The following is a 23,611-nucleotide window of genomic DNA, read 5'->3' as shown; positions in this document are numbered from 1 at the left end:
TCTTTGATCTATGTTATTAAAAATAAATGTCAAATTCCCAAGCTGTTTCATCAGTGCAATAGATGGGCTAAAAAGAAAAAAAAAAACACTTAAGAAATGGGACTGCCCAGCTGCTTTATTTTTGTATCTCCCATACACCTGCCAACAGCATACTCCTACCTTCTTCTGGAGGAGTGAAAAAACAGCCTGTTGGCACAGGGCTTTCAGAAAATTTGAGCTGACATAGGCCCTCCCCTCTGCCAGACTTCCCTGTTGGTGAGCAAAGGTTAAAGATGAAACACTTCCATGTTTCCCTACAAAATCTCTTTCAAGGTTAAAGCCGCACTGATGCCAGAAAGGGTTAAATTTTTCAAGTTATCAGTTATTTCAAATAGGACTTATCTTTTTCTTTTCAGTGAATGCTCTTCACTTCATGTTGACTTCATTGACTAAAGCTCTTTACCGCATGGTTTCTTTTCAGAGTTCTGATAGCCTTTTCAGCACCATTTTCTTCATTGAATATTATCTCTGCTCGTGTTTTAAGGGACAACTTCAAAGCAGAAGAACTAGGCTATGAAAACACTTCAGAAATACCAAGGGACCAGTCACTTTACAGTAGAACAAACACTGCATCACTGTGAGCTCCATTTCTGATATCAGGCAGAACAGAGGAGAAAGTACAAAATGACAAAAACTTCACTAGGTAGGCCTAAACTCCCAGTCTAACACTCAAAGCTTAAAAGGAAAGCCCTATCTCTTATTCATTATAACTGGCTTGTAGATAAATCAACAAGGAAAAAGTTGTTCTACATAGAATGCTAAAGTAGTTATTTTAATTCCTTTAAGTACAATGGCTTTGAAAAGGACAAAAAGTCTTCTGATATTGCCCCCAGTTTAATACAATCACATGAACGTAGTTTGTCAGGTCAAAAGTCACTGATAATGACTACAGGTGCTCTTCTCCTGGATACAAGCTGAACTGCCCACTGCTCCCCTGGTGCCTGTCATTTGGCTCTCATCCAGTCACTTCGTTCCTCAGTTCTAAAGTTCCTTTTAGCCCTGTATGCTCTCAGGTACTACTGGCTTCCTTACCACAACCAATTTGCATCCCAGAACAACTTCCAGCTCTGCTAAGTTAGATTTTCCTTTACATTTCTCTACTAGCTTTTCTCTGACTGCACTGGGGAGATTTTGCATTTGATGGAGGCCTCATTGTCTCTTAATGATGGAGAGCAACTCATTAGTAGCAATATAAGCATCCCAGGTCCTTTTAAACTACCCTCACAAAGTTTTCTCTGCTCACCACAGATTTCAAAACAACAGCAGCCTAGTCTGATGAAAGCTAGAAAGATGTGTTAAATGAATGAATTGAGTCATCTTTGGTGCAACAAAAAACTCTACCATCTGTGCTCATATCCTATTTTCTTCAGAATTCAGGCTCTTGCAGAGATGCAGAAAGAGAACTGTTCAGAGTGCACGAGTATTTTCATTTTCTGAACTCACATAGCACTGACTAAAAGCAAAAAAATAAAAATAGAAAATGAGAAATTGGGTGATTGTTACAGATGTGAAATCATACAGCACTCATATCATGGTCCAACCTTCAAGAGAAAAAAAATTATTTTCCAGATAAGGAAGCCCACATTACTTTGTTAATGCTTGGTTACTTTCCAGGGTTAATAACAAAATATGCATGCTCTGTCAAGAACTCACCATAGCAATATGTTAACTCAGCAAAGCAGACTCAAATGTAACAGAATGTTTACAGTCAGATGAAGTGGTTGTATTTAAGCCTTCATCCTGAATGAGCCAGGTGCATCATCTTGAACTAATAATTTATATTCTTATCAGAAATATAAGCACAGGTGAAGTCAGTCCTGAAGCAATGAGACCATTAGTGCTAAATTACACTCATAATAGGAACAGGCTGAGAGGGCTAGAAGTTGTGAGACCCTCCATTAAGAGTAGTAAGACTATAACTACTTCCTGATAACCTGCATCACTAATGGTTTTAGGAAGAACTTGGAAAGTATTAGAAATAAGATTACTCTTCAAAGCATATTTTCTATGCATTTTCTTATTAAGGAGAAGTTATTACTTTTACCCATTCCCACTGAAATCTTTTATTTCAGCAGCTATAACATCTGATGCTTATTAATTTAAGAGGGACAAACTATTACATTCTATTATTTGCTGTCTCCTAGTATGCATCATTGAAAAAGTATCCAAAAAGCCACTTAAATGAACTATAACACCAGATGTAAATGTTCATGGTCTTTAGAGTAATTTTGACTTATAGATGATTTTAGAACCCAACACTTCCTGCTTAGAGCTGTGATCTACAGCTCTGGATGTTAATTATATCAGGTTTGGAATACCACATACAGGATGAGTCCTACTGTTTTGCCTAACAAACTATACCTAACCATAGTTTATCCATTAAGAAATTGCTCATTTTAGCAGATAAATTTCTGAGTTTTATTGCAATTAAGAAAGATTTTTTTGTCATTGTATGCTTAATCAAATCCCTAGATATTTTGATGTTATTATTAAGAAAAGCACACAATTTTTTAAATAATTCTGCTTTAATTTAGACTTGTTTATGAAATAAAGTGTCTGGTTTGACTGGCAGGTCCATCCAAGAATGAAAAAAATTAATATTAGCTCCTAATATTATTTGAACTGTTTACCCCCACAGACTACTTTTCATTTTGATTATTTTGAATCATCGTTTATAATAAATAATATCAGAACAGCAAGAAGAAACCCTAAGTAACTTATTAAATTCAAGAGGAAGAATTGCTTCATAGAACAATATATATAATATTATATATATGTAACAGTATAATAGAATTGTTTCATAGAAATCCTTTTGAATTTATACATAGAGTAAGTAAGAAAGCTGAAAATAGTTTAGATGCTGAGTTTGAAAGCTAGAGATAAGAAGTAAAAGCATGTTCTTAGTAACAAGGCCTAGATAAATAGAACTGTAATGCATAAGAAAAAACAAAATTAGCTAAACAGACTTTTTTCTTTTAGAGAATCAATATGTTCAAAATGACTGAATTTTACTCTGTTCAGTAAGAACCCCCAGCCAAAAGGCTTTCAGCCAGAATATTTCCAGCTACCCCTAAGCTGAAATCCCTATTCTGCAAACACTGTCGCATAGGGTGGTTTCAGTACTCTCAGAGAGGCTTTAAAATGCTTACACTAGAAATGTTACACACTTAGCACAAGTGTCTGCAGGATTTGAGCCTAGCAGAAGTAAATTGAAAGCAACAACAACAAAGTCAAATCCTAATTTTGAGCAATTCTCCCTTTGGTAATTTTGAGGTGAGATATTGATGCCGGCATTTCCAATTGAGTTCATAACCACAATGATTAACACAATATAAATGTTTAAATCCCACAGTGCTAAAAGGCAGGTCTGATACTGATCAGTGAGATGTTTGAAATACCTTTCCCTTCAGGCTGCTCTAGTATCTGCAGGTGAAAAGGTGGCTTAATGATCAGAATCCAGGCATTGCTGGTACAGGAAATGAATGTAAAAGCTGGATTACCACAAGCAAAAATAAATTATTAGTTTACTTTGTTTAGCTCCCACAGAGGTAATATAAAAGATGGAGCTTCAGAAGGTCATGCTTTTGAGATAGAAAACCTGGCTAAATGAAAGTAGGATAAAGTTAAAAAGCTTAAAATGTGAGATATTATACAACACTTAAAAAACACTGCTTGTGAATTAAGAGCAAAAATTAACAGTTCCTCTTCTCTTAATCTGCCATTAAGCTACAGAATCACAAACTGTGATAGAGCGTAGGCACTGAGTTAAACAAGTCCTAAAAGAACAAAGCTGTCACAACTGTCAGAAAATTGACAACAAATTCTATGACTGATGGTCTTGCATTTTTGATCAGTTTACTTTTAACTCTGTGTCTTTATGTCTATGTATTACAGCTAATTGAGATCGGAATAACAAACCTAAACTACTAAGGAATTTCAAAAGACCAAACCTTGAGCTCTTGTTCTTCTCTACTGCAAAATAAAAAATAAAAAGCTGAAAAAAATCCTAGTTGAGCAGCAAGAAGACTTGATGCATCAAGTTAGCCATCAAGTCCTACAGAGCGTGCAAGAATGCATGCTATTCATCAGCACACACCTCTTTGAAAGAAATTGAGCATTTCTGTAATTCACAGTTACTGATTTCTGAAGGCTGGAAGCAATGTTTCCTTCGGAAAAGTTCCTGGAGCCAGATTCAGCTGTCATCCCACCTTTATTAAGATGATTGTCAAGAAACTGTATGGATTGATCCTTTAGGTAAAGGATGAAAAAGCAACAAAATAACATTGCCACATCCCACCGGACTTTTTCTGCTTTACAAGAGAAACAAAATACTTTTTGTGCTGGGGAAAAAAAAAAAAAAGAAAAAAAAAAATAATAAGGAACACAGTTTTCGTGAAGATAAGAGAAATATCACCTCAGCAAGTGCTCCAGAACTATCAGCCACTATGTCCTTATGCTGCCTCTTACCTGGGTTTTTGCACACTGCTATTGATAATAAAGTCAGGAAAATTGTTTACAATTCCTCCAGCACCTGCACACAAACCACAGGCATGCTCCCGGATACCTCCAGTGCCTTCCACTCTGCAGATCAGGTGGGTCAAGGCTTTGGAAATGAGAAGCCTTTACAGCATGCCTGGTGTGAGTATTCACACATTGTGCGTATTGCAGAGATGTATGTAACAAAGCTGTGCAGGCCAACAAAACAGCTGGTGGAGGGAGAAGAGAAAGACTTTCCAGGATTTCGAGAAAGAAGAAAAGACAATTCACAGAAAAGGCCAAAACTTCTTCCCCAGACAACAATTTGCTTTCTCCATGCTCACAACCCTGTGACTTACAGACAGGTGCTGAAGTACAACATATGTGTGCTCACACGGAGTGCTGTCATCCAGCCCTCAGAGAAACGACAGTGCTGGGGAAGCTGACTGGTGAAAAGGACCCTGCCAGGCCCCAACACAAGGCTATAAGACTGTGCAGCAGAAGCTAGCAGCTTGGTTGCCCTGGATGCAGGAGGTGACTGCCAGCAGGGCAGGAGTCATTGCCAAGCCTCATCCACGTTATTGCTCTGGAACTGTGAGACAGGCAGCCCCACATATATCAGATATCACTAACATGGGTCTATATCAAGGATGCAGAGGAGTGATAGGACTTTTCAGGGTGTTATGCAAGTCTGCCTTGGTTGAATCAATAAATGATCACACAGAAGTGTATTGGTCTTGTGACATCACATGTGGTGAATCTAATTTGTGCAAGCACAGCACTAATATATTCTATGTTTTTCTATCTGGCCTACTTTTGATGAAGAGGAGTGCAGCAGTTCAATGGATGTGCTTCTACAATTTGGAGTTTTAGGAAATCAGTCCCTAAGATCTTGCCTGGACACCATGCGGTTGTGATCCAAAAATACTAGATACTATAAACTCTGTTTTGGCATTGTATAACACAGCATCTCTAACACATCTCTGGTATGAAATAACATAATGTTCTGTGACAAGATGTAAGCAATGCAGAGTGAAAAATACTGAATCTTTCAGATGTAGAGAATGTTTTCAGGCCACACATCATCTGTCTTTTGTTTCTAATCCAAATATAATCAACGAAATTGAAGCTGATAGCAAAATACATGTCAGTTCCAAAAATAAACATATTTTCAGTTGCTAATGATACTGAATAATCTTTTTGCTTCCCTGTTCTTTATTTATTTATCTGCAAATGCCCTCAAAAGTTCACTATTTCTATACTGCATTGCAATTAAGCTTCGGAAGACTGAAGCTTCTGGACTTCAGTAAGGCCTTTGGCACAGCCCCCCACAAGATCCTTTTCTCCAAATTGAAAATATATATATTTGAAGTGTGGACCATTCATTCGATGGATGAGGAACTGGTTGCAAGATTGTACCCATAGAGTATTGGTGAGTGAATCAATGTCCAGATGGAGATCAGTGAAAAGTGATGTCCCTCGGTGGTCATTACTGGGACCAATGCTCTTTAATACCTTCATCAAAGACATTGATAGTGGGATTAAAAGCACCCTCAGCATATTTGCGGATGACACCAAGATGTGCGGTGTGGTTGACACACCTGATGCTATCCAAAGAGACCTAGATAAGCTTTAGTAGTGGGCCCAGAGGAACACCATGATGTTCAACAAATCCAAGTGCAAGGTCCTGTGCCTGGGTCGTGACAGCTCCAGCTATCAGTACAAGTGGAGAGTTTTACCCTTACCCTTTGCATAAGTCTTACACAACCTTCACTCTTCCAAGATAAGCAAGATATTTCAGTTACATTTGATTGTTTTTAATACAGTACCAAGATTTCACCAAGAGAACAAAAATATGCTTCCCACACTTTTGTAGAAAGAAGCTAATGATTCCTTTTAACTAAGAGATATTCCAGTCACATTCCACTTTAGACGGCACTGATATGTCCTTTTCGCACATTTTAAATGTTCTCTTTCTTAGTATTATTTTTCATGCAACTGAATATTTTGTGTGGCTTGTTTGCACTTGCCCAATTTGAGAAGCTGATTATGATGCAGTGACCAACAGGACACCTTTAAATAAGTACCCAATTCAACATGTTTTTTGATGACAAAAACATAAAAAAATCAACATAGACAGGAGGGATAAAGGACTACTACTGATAAATAAAATTGTAAACAACCTCTGGTCACTGATTTCTGCATATTTCTTCTGGGGATTCAACTCAGACACCTGCAGGATGCTTATTCAGAGAAATAAGAACATGAGAATCTCCATTATGTGCACAATTTCCATGAGCAATGCAAAGCAATGAATTCCAAGCTGTTTCTTTCCCATATGGAGAGAGAGCAGAAGATGCCCACCAAGGACCATCTTCCTTTCACTCTATCCTTCCAGTACAATGGCTTCTCCACTGCCACTGCAGGGTTTTTTTTTCTGTTTTTGCATTTGAGAGGGTGAGTACAAATGCAGAAAGCTGCTCTTGAAATACCAACCTGATTATAGGCATTAGTGGCACAACTGTGAGCATGTTCATTCCTACAAAATATTTGGCAATAGTGAACATAAGATCATGGATAGAATTTGTATGAACAGAGACGTCTTTTGGACTTTTGAGAGATTCTTCAGTGGTCTTTCTCATTTATAACAACAGTTAGGTTAGCTATTGAATTTTACGTGTATGAAATTCAGTGTCTAAGATTAATTTTATCCTTAAAAACATCTCTTTCATTGCTATGGTGTTTTCAAAGGAACTACAGTCTTACAATACACATCTGTTCAGGTTTTAATATAATCAGAAAAGTATATGGTTATTCATATTAACATATCGTGAAAAGCAGACTCTTTAGGCAGACTTCGGTTTTCAGCTTTAATAATTTGACTTAATATGCCACTGGAAGGCACATTAAATGATAACGAGGGCTAAAATTTGTCCCATGAGACTGCATTTCTATGGATTATGTTTTTAAAAGCAGAGGTTCAAGCAAATGATTGCTGATAAAACTGATGATTACTGGCTTATCTGATACCTCTAAGAATTCTTACGATATAGAATAACAATATCTCCAAGTCATCTTATTGCATCTGCCTTAGCTTACAAAGAGGGCATATCAAACCAATACGATTTACTAGAAATGAAATGATTAGAAAACAAACAAGACAAGATTGATAAAAACTGTAACCCACTAGATTCTTCAAGAGCTAAATTTAATCATTTTTCCATCCGTAATGTTTAAAGATAGTGCTTACCTGACACTTACTGAAATTATTAAAAATGAAAGAAACAGGTAAAAAGTATATTTTTGAATGAATATACAGGATCTTCTGAAATAAGTATTTTTTGCATACTGGTCTGTAGCAAAAGGGATCACATCTGATGACTCTTTTTTTCCGTGTCTGTCCTCCCTCCCTAGGAGCTGAGAGACATTCAGTTGTTGGTGGGGAGGGAAAATCACACTCAAAAAGACAATCAGTGGCCAAGTTCTTATTGGCACTGTCACCATCCTTGCTGGTGGCATGCTGCTAATACTTGTGTCCAAGGAGAACCACATCTCTTCATTGATCTCTAAAGGGTGCAGTGGCTTTTCAGCTTTTTAGCCTGTACAAATTGCCAAAAGCAGGTATGGTTGATATTTTTTCTTGGAAATACTTTCAGTCAGCAAGTACTGAAGCCTCATCAGAACATGTTAAAAAAAAAATCTCAGGAATGATGGGATCTTGATTAGGATTTAACTTTTTTTTGTATGATGAGTTTCACTGGGCACTTCTTGGCTACAGCAGAGATTAGAGTAAATTTCAACGATCAGCAAACAAGGCATCATGAGTGACAATTATATCTGAAATACATTGCTGAAATACATCTGCAATATCTCACTGAACCACAACTGCCAACCTTGTTTTCAATCTTGCATTCCACAGCTACAACTGAAGTTTTACAAGAAACTAACTTTCTAAAGCTCCCCCCATAGCTATCCTTATTCTGTTAAATCTTATTAATGTTTACAATAAGATGATATTGTATCATTGATGAAAAAAACTCCAACTTGAGACAGAAAAGATTGTTAACAAAAGTCATCCTTTAACATGTCACCATACTTTGCCTAGGAAATGATGTTAGATATTTCAGTTTTCCATGACGGTGTTAATCAGATTAATTACTTCATTTTGCCTGTAATCTAAGAAGCTACTGTTTTCACCACTTCTGAAGGTAAATATCTGCCTATAACAAAAAGTAATGGTGGCCAAAGATAAATGGATTTAAGAAAATAAACTCAATTCTGAATTATGTATGTCACTGACATCATAGAGCTAAGGAAAAAATTAAAGCATTGCTTCCTGAATTGCATCCACTTTAATCACATTTTGTCACAGGTGTCAGCTCTGTCAGAATAATATGTGTCAAAATGAATTAGTGGAAAATTTAGTACTTCACTTTTAATGAAGAATAAGATTGTAATGCCATTTTAATTTTCCTTCCTCTTGTTAGCCCTTGATAAATGCTCTCTCATAAGTACTGCTGCTCTTTTGACATGATGCCTGTACTCTAATCTAGAAAATCTAAAGAAAGTCAAAGAAAGAAAGAAATCTGTTTTTTTTTAACATTTTCTGAGGTCTCTGCAAGCTAGTTTCATCTTGACGACTTTAAGTGGTTTCGTTGTTTTTTCTCCTCTCCCAAATAATACCTTTGTTTTGAGAAGATATCCATGTTAGCAGAAAGTAATGAACAGAAAATATATGTAAATAAAAACATCTGAAGAAATTCTGCATGTTCATGTAGGTATATACAACAGTAAAAGAATGAACTATTTTGTTCTCTCTTTTTTCAGAGTTGAGGTTCATCATAACACTGCATGGGGAATAGACACCTCCTGTGAAATATTTACTGCACTTACTATCACAGAGAAATAAAACGTTCCTCTTCAATGCAAAACCAATTGGGTCCAGTGTCTGAACTGGTTCAAATACTGGCTGAGCAACGACATCAGATATTTGCCATTCTCTGACTACACTCAACAACAGCCTCCTGCTAAGGAGGTAACTCTGTCACTGGAACTGATTCGAAATTATCAAAAGCACAAGCTTTAAAAGCAAAGGGAGTCCCTGGGACACAGAGCTGGAGGAAAGTTCTGGAGTAACAGCATGATTGTTCCTGGTAGTTTCTGAGATGTGCAGCCCAGGAGATCTTATCACTACCCTCAGGAGCTGGCGCTCAGCAGCATTAGCTCATTAATCCAATACTTCACCTCTTGCCCTTAAAGTTATCAACCACAGCAGCCTGCCAGACTCAACATGGACAAACTGGCTAGTAGACCTGTACCTCCCTCTCCCAAAAAGCCTGTCCAGCCAAGTGCCTTGCTTAGAATTGATTAGATTCCAGTCTTTGAATAAAAACATAACTCTGCTACTTGGCTACTACTGGTGGTCTGAGAGTCTAAAAGGTAATAGAGAAATACAAGAAGCTGGGAACTGCAGAAAAGAAAAGAAGGAAAGAAAGAAAGAAATGCTGATAAAAGATAATGATCTTGGGTCACTGTTAGAAGGGAATGTGCAGAACAGGGAGAAGCATTAAATAAGTTTCTATGTTCTGTATTTTGAGAAAGAGACAGATAATGTATACATACCAGAAGACAATGATGATATTGATGGTGATGATGAATGGATAGTTACCATTTCCAGCTCAGAAGGAAATGAAGCAGCAGCTCCAAAAGGCACGTATTTTAAGATGGATGTGCTCAGACAACTTTTGAAAGAAGTGGCTGATGACTTCTCTGAACTACTACAAATGATTTTCAATAGCTGCCAGAAGTCATAAAGTGCCAGAAGACTGCAAAAAAAAAAATAGTGTTGTGCAATACTTTAAAAGCAAAAGTGAGTTCACCTGATTAATTGCAGATCTGTCAGTCTGACACTCATTCTGGCCAATATGACTCAGGAACTGACATGGAACTTGAGGATATTAAAATAAATAAATCAATAAAGTAATGGTATAACGTAACAGGTACCAGTCACAGATATGTAGAAACAGACCTTTCAAATACAGTTATCTAAAATAATCAGTGGATTTAAAACTTTGGTTATAAAAATTAATAATGCCAGTGAAGTAGAGATATATGTCTACAAGAGAAGATATCTACCTTCATTTTGTGTGATGTATTTGCTATAGACCTGGAATGATAACAATCATATTGTATACATAAAATAGATTAAAATCTGGATGTTAAGTTTTGCCATATGCTTGCAGTGAAGGAATATTAATAGATGGAGTCTTTTTATTGTGTACTGCAAGGATCTGTTCTTAGATTTATCTAGTTAACATTAGTCAATGATCTGAAAAAAAACAAAAATACAAAAGTGTTACCAATAACATTTGCAAATGACAGAAAGATTGGGAGAGAAGTTACTAATATAGCATGATCTAGGTCATTTAGTAAACTGGGCATAAACAAAGAAACATGCAGGTAAATACACATGAATATTAACTCTCAGGAACTAAAAATGCCACACAAAATATATTAAATCCCATCATGGAATAAAATTACTGTCTTGCAGATTATAATGCATAAGCAATGAATGTAATGCTCTGATTAAACATATATACAAAATTGTTCTTTTATTTATGTAAATAAGTGAAATACTGTAGGAATAGTGAGATCATACTACCTTCATTCTATTTGGCAACCATATGACTGCTTATGTAATACTATCCAGCACTAAAAATATTTTTTAAAATTGTGACAAACTGGTGTAGCCATCAATGCTAGATAGGAAGATGTTACTTAAAGTGAACTATTCAAGAACTCAGATGTACTCATATAAAAACAAGAATAAAAAGCATGAAACCCAAAGCAGCTTTTAACTATAGAAAAAATAAAATTCTAGGTCAGTGTTCCAAAAGAAGCATTCATATGAGGGAACTTACTGGCCTGGATTTTAAAATGGGTTGTGTATACATACCGTTATATCATGCAGGGAGTCCATGAAAAACATACTTGAAAAATCAAATGATTTTGAGCTGGACGGTATCTTGGGAAACCTTTTGCTCAAATGGCACCAAAGCTACACCTCTGCCTCTACTCTGCATTCCTAAAATACGTATCCTATTTCAAAACAGTTGCAGTTCTCATATAGACAGTTTCTAAAACACTTAGTAATATCTTAAAAATGAACAATCTTTCAAGCTTAGTGTAGCAAATGTCACTTAGCTGTAGCATGTCCTTATAACTTGTCAGCACAGTTGTTAACATGGATATCCAGAATACTTGAGCAAGAAACATACAACCTGGGAACTGTTCTTCAGAGTACTCTATGTTGCAAATCTAATTAAATAATATTACTCTTCTCAGTATTTTACCAGCTATTAATTCTAATGTGTTAGTTTTGAAAGGTGCAATATGCCAACATTACAAACTCAATGAGGCCTTTGCAGATACAAAAGTACAAGTCAAGCAGTTCAGTGTTTAGACTACTCATTAGGGAAGTGGACAATATGGCTTCACTTTTGACATGAGACGATTAAAAAAAACACATCTTACTCTAAGAAGAGTGACATAATTACTGAAATACAGTATTTACTGAGCTGGACTGTGCTGGGTCTGGCTGAGATAGTGTTAACCTTCTTCACAGCATCCTGTAAACAACTGATGTTGAGGGGTGTTGGGGCTTCAAAGGTGGTTGCTCTTCATTGGCTGGTAGAGCATGAGTCTGTCTCTTGGAAGAAGTGAAAAACTTCCTTTTTTTTTTCCCCACTTATTTGTGTTTAAAACTTTCCAGCATCTATCAAACTGTGTTTGTCTTGATCCATGAGTTTTCTCACTTTTGTGTTTCCAATTCTTACCCATTGCCTTGGCATAGGACAGGGAGAAGCAAATAAGTCACTGTGTGGGTGGCTGGCTGCTGGTCAGGGTCAGCCCACCACATGGACCAATGAACCTTTAAAAAAATCTTGTGAAATGCAACAGTGTAAAGTTTGACAGGAGTGGTTCCCAAATGGATTTTCTAATCTTCTGAGAGGATAAGATGACCCAGAATCTCTTTGAGTTATTGTGATTGAGAATGTAAAATAAGAACCACCATGTTTCCCTCCCTAGCTGTTATTAAAACTACTACAGAATAATATATCTTTAATTCTGAAATAATTTATTTTCAATTGTACAAAGAAAGTTTTTGTACAATAAATACAGGAATCAATCATCCTGCTCTACAGCAGATCCAATTGCTATTTTAAACTGAGTTAGGACTAAGGTGGGATGTCCTGATTTCTTTTGTTTCCCCTATGTAACTGGATAATATTTGGATCTCCATTGTCTACTGGATCTATTCCCTAATTAGCAGTGAAGCAGAACTCCTTGCTGCATAACTTATATGCTCTGAATGAAATCACAGCTGTAGAAATTATGGGTAAAACATTTGTGTTTGCAGGCGTGCATCATCTCCACCTTCTTGTTTGAATGTATCCCTTTGCTTATTGGTGTTCCAGATTACAATATGCCAAACACCCTATTCCCTTTCTTTGAAGCAAGAGTGGCCTTGTCACAAAGATAACTAGTAGCAGCATAAAGTCAAGCTTCCCTGAGGCTGAAATTCAAATGTGCATTACCATGAAGAAATTCTTTGTAAAGATTTACACTTTCTAGAATGCAACTCTGGAATACTTCTATAAGAAAAAGAAGAAGGAGGAGGCAGACTGATAAAATACCATTTCTATTAGTAAAATATGCAGGCTTTCTCTCTGCACCCCTCTTTTCTTAGACTTTTCCTTCACATAAAAAGGCACATACATTTGAATTGAAAGTCTGTAATAATTATATCCAAAAATGCTTCCTACAGAAATCAGCAGCAAATCTTCCACTGACATCAATGGAATCAGGTTGAAGGCAAGTTCTATTTTTAGATTAAAATAACTTACAATAATAAAAGGTTAGTTATGATCTAATTGTAATGACTACTACACTGTTCTCAAATTTTTACCTTTCCCTGTCTAAAAAGTAAATTTTCAGGTCAGCTCAGATTGATTTTTTTTTTTCTAATCTATAGAAAACGTACCTCCCACTGACTGAGGATAGAATCATCAATTCTGTATGGTTCAAGGATGCATACATCTAGTGCTTCAAATTAATGTAATACGATGCTTTACAATGAAAACATGAAAAGAACAATACTAAAGAAGAGAGATTTACAGATATGTAAGTTCTTTTCCAGATGGCAATAACTTTTGAAAAGAATAGTCAACTAAGATTTTCAGAAAGTGTTGTTGGTGTTAGTATAATGGGAGAGGGAGCTGGAGGAAAGACTAGAAGAAGCTGATACAGACACGTGCAGGCTGATTTTTATGAGAAGGATGATGAGACATTGCTAAAGGCAGAGCTACATAGAAGATTCCTACAGAAAGTTCTCTTCTTTGGAAGGTGTTGATTCAGCAGAATCAAAAACTTCTACAAGAATCTCTTCAATAAATTTCTCCCCAAAACAAGGAAGACCACTGTTCTTTTTTATGCCATCCCTGCATCAGCCACCTTTTATGTTCTGCTGTGTATGCAATGAAATCTGCTTGCTGAACAATGAAGCATACACAGTGCATATTCTGAATATGACCTGCAATTTGTCATTTTCTTATACAATTCACAAAATACTGTGTATTCTGTAACTTGAGTTAGTATTTGTTAAAGGGTAGACAATTTAAGACAGCTTCCTTGGAAGATGAGAAAATTGGTATTAGAGTATGGAAGCTGGAAATACCAAAAAGACAGCAGCCTCTGACAAGAGAAATCTTTGTGTGGTAGAGACACAGAAATAATTCCTTTTCTTTCTTCTCTGTGTCTTATTTTCCTGCATTTATTACCATGAAAGTCTTATATGAGCTTGTGAAGCTAAGCACATACAAATCAGAACACAGTTAATAAAAATTATTCATTAAAAATGGGAGAGGAAAAAAATCCAGGAGAAACTCACCCTAATGTAATCCAATTGCTAACAAATGGGCAAAAAAAGAAAAAGAATGCTAATTCTCAAATGGAAAGTTTCAGCATTCAGTTAACTGTCTTTTTATCTTGACCTTTCATTTACAAAGCTAAAAAGATGGCCAAACTAATCAATTATTTCAGTATTCCTCTTTAAATTTAGAAAGAGAGCAGAAAATAACTTCTACCTGTCTCTTCAGAACAATACATACAGAATATTGTCCTTTTTCTCCAGTGGGCTGCAGCCTTCAATAAATCCACTCATCAGTTTTCATAATCCTATGAAATGCAGAATTCAGAGGCCATATGGTCTCTATAGCCTAACCTTGTACACAGTAGGCTTTAAAATGTTAATTTTATCCTGCTTTTAATGTGACTCAAAGCACATTGTACCTAAATTAGTAAGGCATTGGACACTTCAGTGAAGTGAGCAATCCTCAGAAAAAAATGTCTTGTAAGTATGCAGTTAATTCTTGTCTTCCATAATTCATGTTCTTAAAGTTGAGTCAGTGTTCACATGTCTATTTGGATCACGCAAGAGTGTTCTGCACTTCAACGGATCTCCCTATAGAGCTAGATTTATAGTTAAATTTCAGTCAAAAGCTAGTCTCCCATTGACTTCATTAAGGCAGAATCATAGGTCTGAGTGTAAATACAGATGTATAGCCAGAATCTTAAAGAGCGTTTCATTATCCATATATCCTTAGGGTATGAGCTATAAAAAGCAGTGATGTGTCTCAAGATATTTGTAGCACCAGCACATCTCTGCTTTACACTTCAAAGGCAACATCACAGCTACACAAACAGTGGAATACACTTTTCCATGTATATGGAACTCAGCAGAAAATGTGCAAGTAGGTGTAACAAAGACATTGATTTTTCAAACACAATAGTACTCAAAATTGGCTTGTAAGAGCACATTAATGTGTTTCTTGCATGAAACAATAGCATCTATAATACATTATATATGTTAAGAAGCATCCAGAAAACATTATCATCTATTTGTTCAAAACAAATCTTCACAAAATTCACTATTGCTTTCCTTTCTAGAAAAACTGATGGGTAAAAATGTTAATTAACCCAATTACAAATTTATTGTACTCTTCCACACATTTTGGTTTGTTTTTTTTTTGCATTTTGCATGTCCTGTCAGATTTTTAGATTCAAAGTAGTGTTCAAATTAATGAGGTTATGAGAAAAATGTCACTGTATTCTTTTAAAAAACTTGCTGTTTTCTTCAGTCACAAGGGACAATATTTATTACACAGGAAAAAGAACAAGGCCAGTATAAAATTGGCATGAAAACTGGAATTTTCAAACAGCAAACAAAAATAGTAAAGAAAAAGGTTTCTGTAAACTAATGGTAAAATGCATTAAAAAGCACAAATTGCTAGTAAATGAACAAATATATGCTCAAAATAATGTACACAGATTGCAGTAGTGGACTATCTTTGACTAAGGAGGTTATTTAGTCCTGAATTTCTTTCCTATGTAAGTAGTATCTACAGCATAAGAAACTTTTAATTTTCTGAGGCAGCTGAGACCATGAGTGAACTCATGAATGTTAAGCTACTTTTAAAATGTTTTTCTTCTCCACTTACATAATCAGAAGTATTAATAAATAATTAGAATTTGGTGCTTGAAAGGACCTCAGCTCTTTATATCTATGCAACCACCTGTGTAATGCAAGCCCATGGGTTCACTCAGAATAACACTGCACTGGGCCAGTGACTTGCATTTGAATAAAACTGTTCTGGAATGTCTGCAGCACATTTTGGTTAGACAACATCAGAAGACCGAACATGCATCACTTCCCTTAATCATTTGTCCCAGTGATCAACCATCTTCAAAAGTACACAATTGTTCACTAAGCAGTAAGTGTCATTTGCTATGCTTTTAACCATTAAGACAAAGAACAATTTATTTCTTATTGGTTTTGTTTGCTTGGAGGAAATTAAATATTTTTTTAATAAAATAGGTTGTACCTCTCTTTTGACAAATCATATGGAATAAGCTGTTTTAGATTTCTTTGGTAAGGCACTGTTTTCATCCCACAAATCATTTTATCCTGACCTCTTTCCAATATTTTAAATTCCTTTTAAAATATCGATAATGGCACTGAAAAGACAACAGCAACATTAATCATAATAATCCTTATGTGGACGTAAAGTTCCCAGTCTCACAAGAGTTACTCAAGCTTTTCATAGTCTGGAGTAGATTTTTTAGTGTTTGGTGAGCTTTATTGTTTGTTTTATTGTTATAGTTGCTTTTTGGAAGCAGATCCTCTGTATCTGCATGTTGCATTTAGGACTTAAGTGCAAGTGGTACATGTGCCTTAATCCTTCATATATGGTTTGCATTTGACTATACTAGCATACATTTTCTTAGACTGGGCCAAGTTTACCAAGAGATTTGAATGTTTCCTTTTCTCCCCATTACTTATTATCTCACGGATGGATATTTTGTCAGCAGAGCTGTGTTTCATATCATTTACGAAGACAGTGAGACATCAGACTCTTTGTTGATCTCTATGCAATGCTGCTAAAGTGACCTCACTTGATGGTTGCTCCCTGCTTACTGAGGTTGGTGTTCTGAACTGCAATTTATTTGATGTCTTTTTTGCCAATATTGTAAATCACTTTTTAAAATCAAAATAACCTTTGATACTAATTCATTGCCTTATAAAATTCAGACATACTCAATCTGAACAGTTACATTTAACTTCCTCAGTTGCACTTTCATCAGGAAATAAAGTCAAGTTGGTATGTAAACTATTTCCCAAAGAGTCACTCTGGCTGGCTGTAATTTAATTATAACTTTTTGTCAGCTGAATCCTGAATTACCATCTTATTAATTTTCTGGAGTTTGCTGTCTTGGTAGCTGGAATTGTCTGGGATAGCTCACTTGTCTTTTGCTTTTGGATTTTTGGCACAAGCCAATGCTGACCATTTTGCCTGTTCCATTATAGATTTAAATCAATATTCATCATCTCACTCACCTTCATAACATCAGTATTGGACATCACTCTCCTCATGTGACAGACTCAGATTCTCTACATCCTTACGCCACCTTTTTTGCAGGATGCCAGCAGCGGAGCACACAGTTATGGACATGTTTAGGGGTAGGTTTAAGAGAATATTGTCCATCTCATTCTGAGGTCAGTGACAAATTCAGAAGCTCCTGGAAAGTCTTCTCATCATTCCTGTAATTCCACTTGCAGATTGGCACTGTTTGGGAAGGAGGAGGAATTCCAGCCCTGTGCTGGATAACAGCCACAGGCACTGTCCCTTAATATGTGCAGATAGAGCTGCTGGATGTTAGAGCCCTGCAAAAATCTGGCAGCAAATTGGCTTAGCTCAGGTAGACAATCACATGAAGGAGAAAGGCTAATCTTATTTTTATGAGAGAATGCAGTGACACCTGAGAACTGTGATCCAGGTGTCTTGAGGAGGAAGAAAACAATACTAATGAAAAGGCACATGACAGTTAAAGTTACTGATTGGTATTTTGTGGCTGTGTGTTATCCAGGCTTATGAGGCTTCTGCCTGCCTCCTTTCCCCTTCTGAACATGTTGAAAACTGTTCTAGCAGAGTGGCTGCCCCAGCTCAGCACTTCACATATCTGTGGAATTTTTAATCTGATCCCAAATATATGTTTATGCTCCCATGGGATTGTGTCCTGGAAAATAAGAGCACCATCTGAGAGAATGTTGTTGGCCCATGGCAATAACCTATTCTACATTTGATACTGTCTCCCACGACATCCTTATAACAAAGCTGAGGAAGTGTGGGATAGACGAGTGGACAGTGAGGTAGGTTGAGAACTGGCTGACTGGCAGAGCGCACAGGGTCGCCGTCGGTGGTGCAGAGTCTGGCTGGAGACCTGTAACCAGTGGTATCCCTAGGGGTCTGTACTGGGTCCGGTCTTGTTCAACATCTTCATCAATGACCTTGATGAGGGGATAGTGGCCACCCTCAGCAAGTTTGCTGATGATACAAAGTTAGGAGGATTGGCTGACACGCCTGAAGGCTGTGCTGCCATTCAGCGAGACCTGGACAGGCTGGAGAGCTGGGCAGTAAGAAACCGGATGAGATTCAACAAAAGCAAGTGTAGGGTCTTACACCTAGGGAGGAATAATTGCATGCACCAATACAGGCTGGGGGATGAGCTGCTGGAGAGGAGCTCTGCAGAGAGGGACCTGTGCGTTCTGGTGGACGACAGGTTGGCCATGAGCCAGCAGTGTGCCCTCGTGGCCAAGAAGGCCAATGGCATTCTGGGGTGCATTAAGAAGAGCGTGTCCAGCAGGTCGAGGGAGGTGATCCTTCCCCTCTACTCTGCCCTGGTAAGGCCTCATCTGGAGTACTGTGTCCAGTTCTGAGCTCCCCAGTACAAAAAAGACAGGGATCTCTTGGAAAGAGTCTAGCGGAGGGCCACAAAGATGGTGAAGGGCCTGGAGCACCTCCCCTGTGAAGAAAGGCTAAGTGAACTGGGTCTGTTTAGCCTTGAGAAAAGACGACTGAGAGGGGACCTGATCCAGGTTTATAAATATCTGAGGTGTGGCAGCCATAGCGGTGAGGCCAGTCTCTTTTCAGTGGTACGTGGAGACAGGACGAGGGGAAACGGACATAAGCTGCAGCATAGAATGTGCGTAAGAACTTCTTCACGGTGAGGGTGACGGAGCACTGGAACAGGCTGCCCAGGGGGGTTGTGGAGTCTCCTTCTCTGGAGATATTCAAGTCTCGCCTGGACGCCTACCTGTGTGACCTGGTGTAGGGAACCTGCTTTGGCAGGGGGGTTGGTCTCGATGATCTCTAGAGGTCCCTTCCAACCCCTACAATTCTGTGATTCTGTGATACCCACTTCAGTGGTAATGGATTTCAATTTTTCAGTCTCTCAAATCATCCCACCAGTTTCAGCAATGATGATAATGTAGCATTCCTTTGCATCACTGTCAATTTTTAATTTCTTGCTGCTCAGGCAAGAGACTGAAATTAAACAGGTAGAGCCTGCAGTCAGAGAAATACATTCTCTCTAAGAGGATTATCATCTATCAATACCCAGCACTTAATACAATTGCTACTACGGTCTACATGCCAAATTTCCTTGCGCTCAAGCCTCTCCACCAAGCACCATGCAGATAAAAGAAAAAACCCATATATTTATCTGAAATGTTTTCTCAATTCCTGAGAATTAATTACAAATTTATCTTTTATATTCACTCTGTATTGGAAAAGACCTCCGATGTTCTGTGGAACCTAGAATGATGTTTATGTTTATTTTTATGAACATCTACTCCAATTTCCAATGACTTCCACAATTTTCATGCCTAGTTCTTGTTGCCCGAATGAGTTTTGTTTGAATAAATGTGTGGGAAGGTACCAGCCTTTACAAATACACACAGCCACAGATGAACAATATGAAAGTTCCCTGTCAAACTACAGACTGTGACAGTGCTGAAGAAAATGAAAGTCTGCTCCACAAACAATTCACAAGAGAAAAAAAGACTAAAATTCATTGGGGAATTCATGTTTAGAAGTGAACTAGATTCACTGTTCTTCTAGTTGGAAGGAAAAAATTATGTGTCTGAATATCTTCTAATATCTATGCAAATCCAGCAAACAACTTGCCTTCACACAACTTTAAACTACTTTTGATAATTATGTGATGCTTCTAACAAAGGATTCATAAGCCCTGGGGATTTTAAGTGTTCTCTGAGGAATATAATTCCCATAACCTGTAAATATATGATAGCCATGTTAATTCCCATTCAGGATCCACTGATCTCAAACAGAGGACCAACAGCTAACTTCAATGAGGATTGTATTGGAAGCCCTACAGTTACACTTATCCTCTGCACCAGCACAGGACATAATCTGCTCTGCTTTGTCTTCAGAACTGTCAAATGCCTATCCTTACAACATTTCTATCAAATTTAAAAGGGATTTATAAATCATTCCTGGCAGTTAATAAAATGCAGGAATCCTTTAACCAATTGATTTTCTAAAAAATATTCAGCAGAAAATACGAACGGAAATTGTTCAAACCACTGTGTTGTATGATAGCATGACTTTTCACTGAAATGAAATATCTGCCACCTTGGTTCTTGACAGACATGAGCCATCCAGGTGGAATCTATGTCACAAGAGGAAATGAGAGCATACAGAGTACTTTTCATTAAAAAGCACTCCACGTGTCACAGACCGCTACTAACACATTGGCTCTGTATGTAGTACTTCCAGACTGCAGGTTAGGTAATGGAAAATGAAGGTAAATCTTACATACTGTGTTCCGATTTCCTTTTCATGTGTGTGTTGCCTCATCTTCTCACTGAGCTCACGAAAGAAGAGTTAGCTTAGAGTAGTATAGAAGGCCTTATTATAACCTAAGTATCAAAAAATCTGTAATTGTGACTGAAATTTAGACATATTTGGTATGAAAAAGATGCAAGAGAAATAAAAATTGGTAATGGTAATATTTAATTAAAAACAAAATAAATTATCTTTTTTAAAAAACAGAAATCCAATTTCAAGGAAATTAAAAGGAGCAGCTAAGAGATCAAAATCCTAAGAAATCACATGGAAATGACTTAGATACATGTAAGAGACTGAGAGCAGTTTTATATACCACTGCTCAAAAACAATCACCATATCTCCAAAACGATCAAAGAGCCAGCACAATAAAACAGAAAAGTAAGCTCCATAAAGCTATTAAAATAAAACTAAAAAATAAAAATAAAAAATTAACAAGTGGAAATTTTGTCTTAATGAGGGAATGAGAACAAAGAATACCTTGGCAAATGAAACATAAAACCACAATAAGACAATATGAAACAATTTTGAGACACAAAGACATAAAATATAATAATCCACCATTCTGCAAATATTCCAGAAATGAGAAACTTGCCTCATATCCACTGATAACCAGATACATAAAAAGAGCACTTGGGGAAGATAAAACCATAGCAGAAAAGTTAAATTAGCTGTCTGGATCTACACTGTCTGTGAAGGGAGATAGGATAGTCCTCATAGAAAGGTCATTTCTTCTGTAGGACAAGTCTAAACAGCTGTCTCAGAGTATCAATATTTTATAACAAATCTGTAAGATGGATTTAACAAATTGCCAAGACCAGCTAATTTTCCATGCAGAATTCTGCTATGGTACTTTGATGCCAATTTAATTGGCCTTAGTACCAAAACAGATGGCAGCAGTAAAGTGGAAAAAGTCATTTTATATATTAGATTTAATCATTAAGAGAATTTATAGAGTGTTTAGAGTGTAGAGGGTGACCCAGTGAACAAAGAGACTTGTGACATTCACAGTATAAAGCTAACTAGTTGAAACAATAACAAAAACAGTATTGATACACAAGTAAATAAATATATCAGAGAAGAACCAACACAGTTTCTACAGAGAAAATACAAGGGCTATTGGTCCACAGCATCAGAGGCAGATGTTGGTGGTACAGCAGTAGAAGTTGAACCTACCCACCCATATTCTGTTACATTTTGTTGCTGTGTGACAGACAGCAGCAGAGAGGCATTCATCAACCCCTGCTGAACATTGATGGGAACCAAACAGTGAATGTGAGCACAGTAAGGTGGTGAGTGGTGCATTTCAGCAGTGGTGACAGTGGGTACTTCCACTGGGGCAGATTTTTACGAGTACAGCATGCAGGCTTTTGTTCATCACTGGCAAAAATGTATAGCTAATGGTGGTGACTGTGTTGAAAAATAGTGTTTTGTAGCTGACGTATCACTGAATTTGCTCTACCAAATTCTGTTATTGTGCTCTATGAAGTTGTAATTTCCAGTGAAATAAACAGGAGGCATTACTTTCAGAGTGACCTATGTACATACCTCAGAAGTTTACTAGATTTTTTTGATGGAGTAATAGCCGTGTGAATGATACAATGACTATAAAACATTTGGAATTTAAGAGAACTTTTGATGAGATCCCTCAGTAGTGATTCTCACAGAAGCAGAAGTAATATTGATTAGAAAGAATGTCCTGCTATGGATTAAGAATTGGGTAACAGATAGGAACAAAAGGATAGGAAATAAATTTTGTGTTAATTAATGTGGAATAACACATATGAGGAAACTACTGTGTACAATAGCCTATGAACTAGACTTTACCTTCTAAGAAAAAGGTATTGTTGTCATTTAAAAGTATTTTCTATTGGCATCTATTCAGTGCACTGTGGGAGCTGAAAAGGTAGCGGACCAGTAGAATTTTATCAGGAAAGGTGCAAGAGCAATATAGAACAAGTTACTTCATGATTGAATATAACCATGTTTACTCCACCTCAAACAATGCATACAACTGTTACCCGCACATTTCCTGCTAAAATCAGAAGAACAAAATTATCATCAGGATTAACAAATGATAAGAAGTTTTGTACAAATGTAGGACTGTAATGTAATCGGCAAGGAACAAATTTAAGTAAATAAGAGGAAATACTTATTCACACAACATGCAATTCACTGTTAAGACACCAGAGAGAAAGGTATAAAAATAGATGCAAAAAGGGATTAGTCAAATTCACACAGGAAAGGTCCATTGGCAGCTTCTCACCTGGTAGCCGTGAAGGTGTGCTCTGTGTGTGCCCTGCTCTTCTTTCTTTTAATATTCATCCCACTGATGAAGGACTAGTATAGAATATTTCCCTAGATGTTAATGGTGTTCAAGAGGCGTCTGGATGAGGAGCTACGAGATATGGTTTAGTAGCTTGTGGTAGCAATGGTAATGGGAGGGCAGTTGGACTAGATGATCTTGCAGGTTGTTTCCAACCTTGTGATTCTATGATTCTATGATTCTCAGCTAAGAGGTTATTTTTCACAATAAACAATTCCCTTAGTGAAGAGATGGAGAGAGAGCTTCCTTTGCTGAAAAGCTATTCTAGTTCGTGTCTGACCAGTGTTTGGCCGTTCCCATCAGACTGTCAGCACAGGTGTTAATTAGTGCCATCTGTGATGGTGGCCTATGCTGTGAACACCTGCCACCCAGAAAATGTACTGAAATCAATGGTTTTTCACACAGGTCAGTGAGCACCAGTTAGTAGTGACTTCGACCGGTATTTTTCTAGATTGAGTATGGCAAGTGCAGTCATTCTTATAGCTCCTACTGCAGCTACCAATTC

At 37.1% G+C, this 23,611-nt stretch overlaps 1 protein-coding gene across 14 annotated transcripts in view; it reads right to left on the bottom strand.

Annotated features, from left to right (window-relative positions):
- Positions 1-23,611, bottom strand: part of GRM1 (glutamate metabotropic receptor 1) — a 178,855-nt gene that overhangs the window by 146,681 nt on the left and 8,563 nt on the right. For 2 of the 14 annotated variants that reach the window (XM_085216989.1, XM_085216986.1), the window contains exon 2: positions 10,138-10,340. The exons of 11 other annotated variants lie outside the window; for them this stretch is intronic. In XM_085216989.1, coding sequence (XP_085073115.1) covers positions 10,138-10,186 — 49 coding nt within the window. In that variant the 5' untranslated portion in view covers positions 10,187-10,340. Of the gene's footprint in view, positions 1-10,137; positions 10,341-10,650; positions 10,830-23,611 lie in introns of those variants that run through there. One more of the 14 variants, XM_085216990.1, reaches the window with a different exon arrangement.

This window comes from Meleagris gallopavo, chromosome 2 (genome assembly GCF_905368555.1).
Source record: "Meleagris gallopavo chromosome 2, MGAL_WU_HG_1.1, whole genome shotgun sequence".
Taxonomy (NCBI): domain Eukaryota; kingdom Metazoa; phylum Chordata; class Aves; order Galliformes; family Phasianidae; genus Meleagris; species Meleagris gallopavo.
The sequence above is the reverse complement of the archived record's forward strand: the minus strand, read 5'-3'. Positions and strand labels throughout refer to the sequence as shown.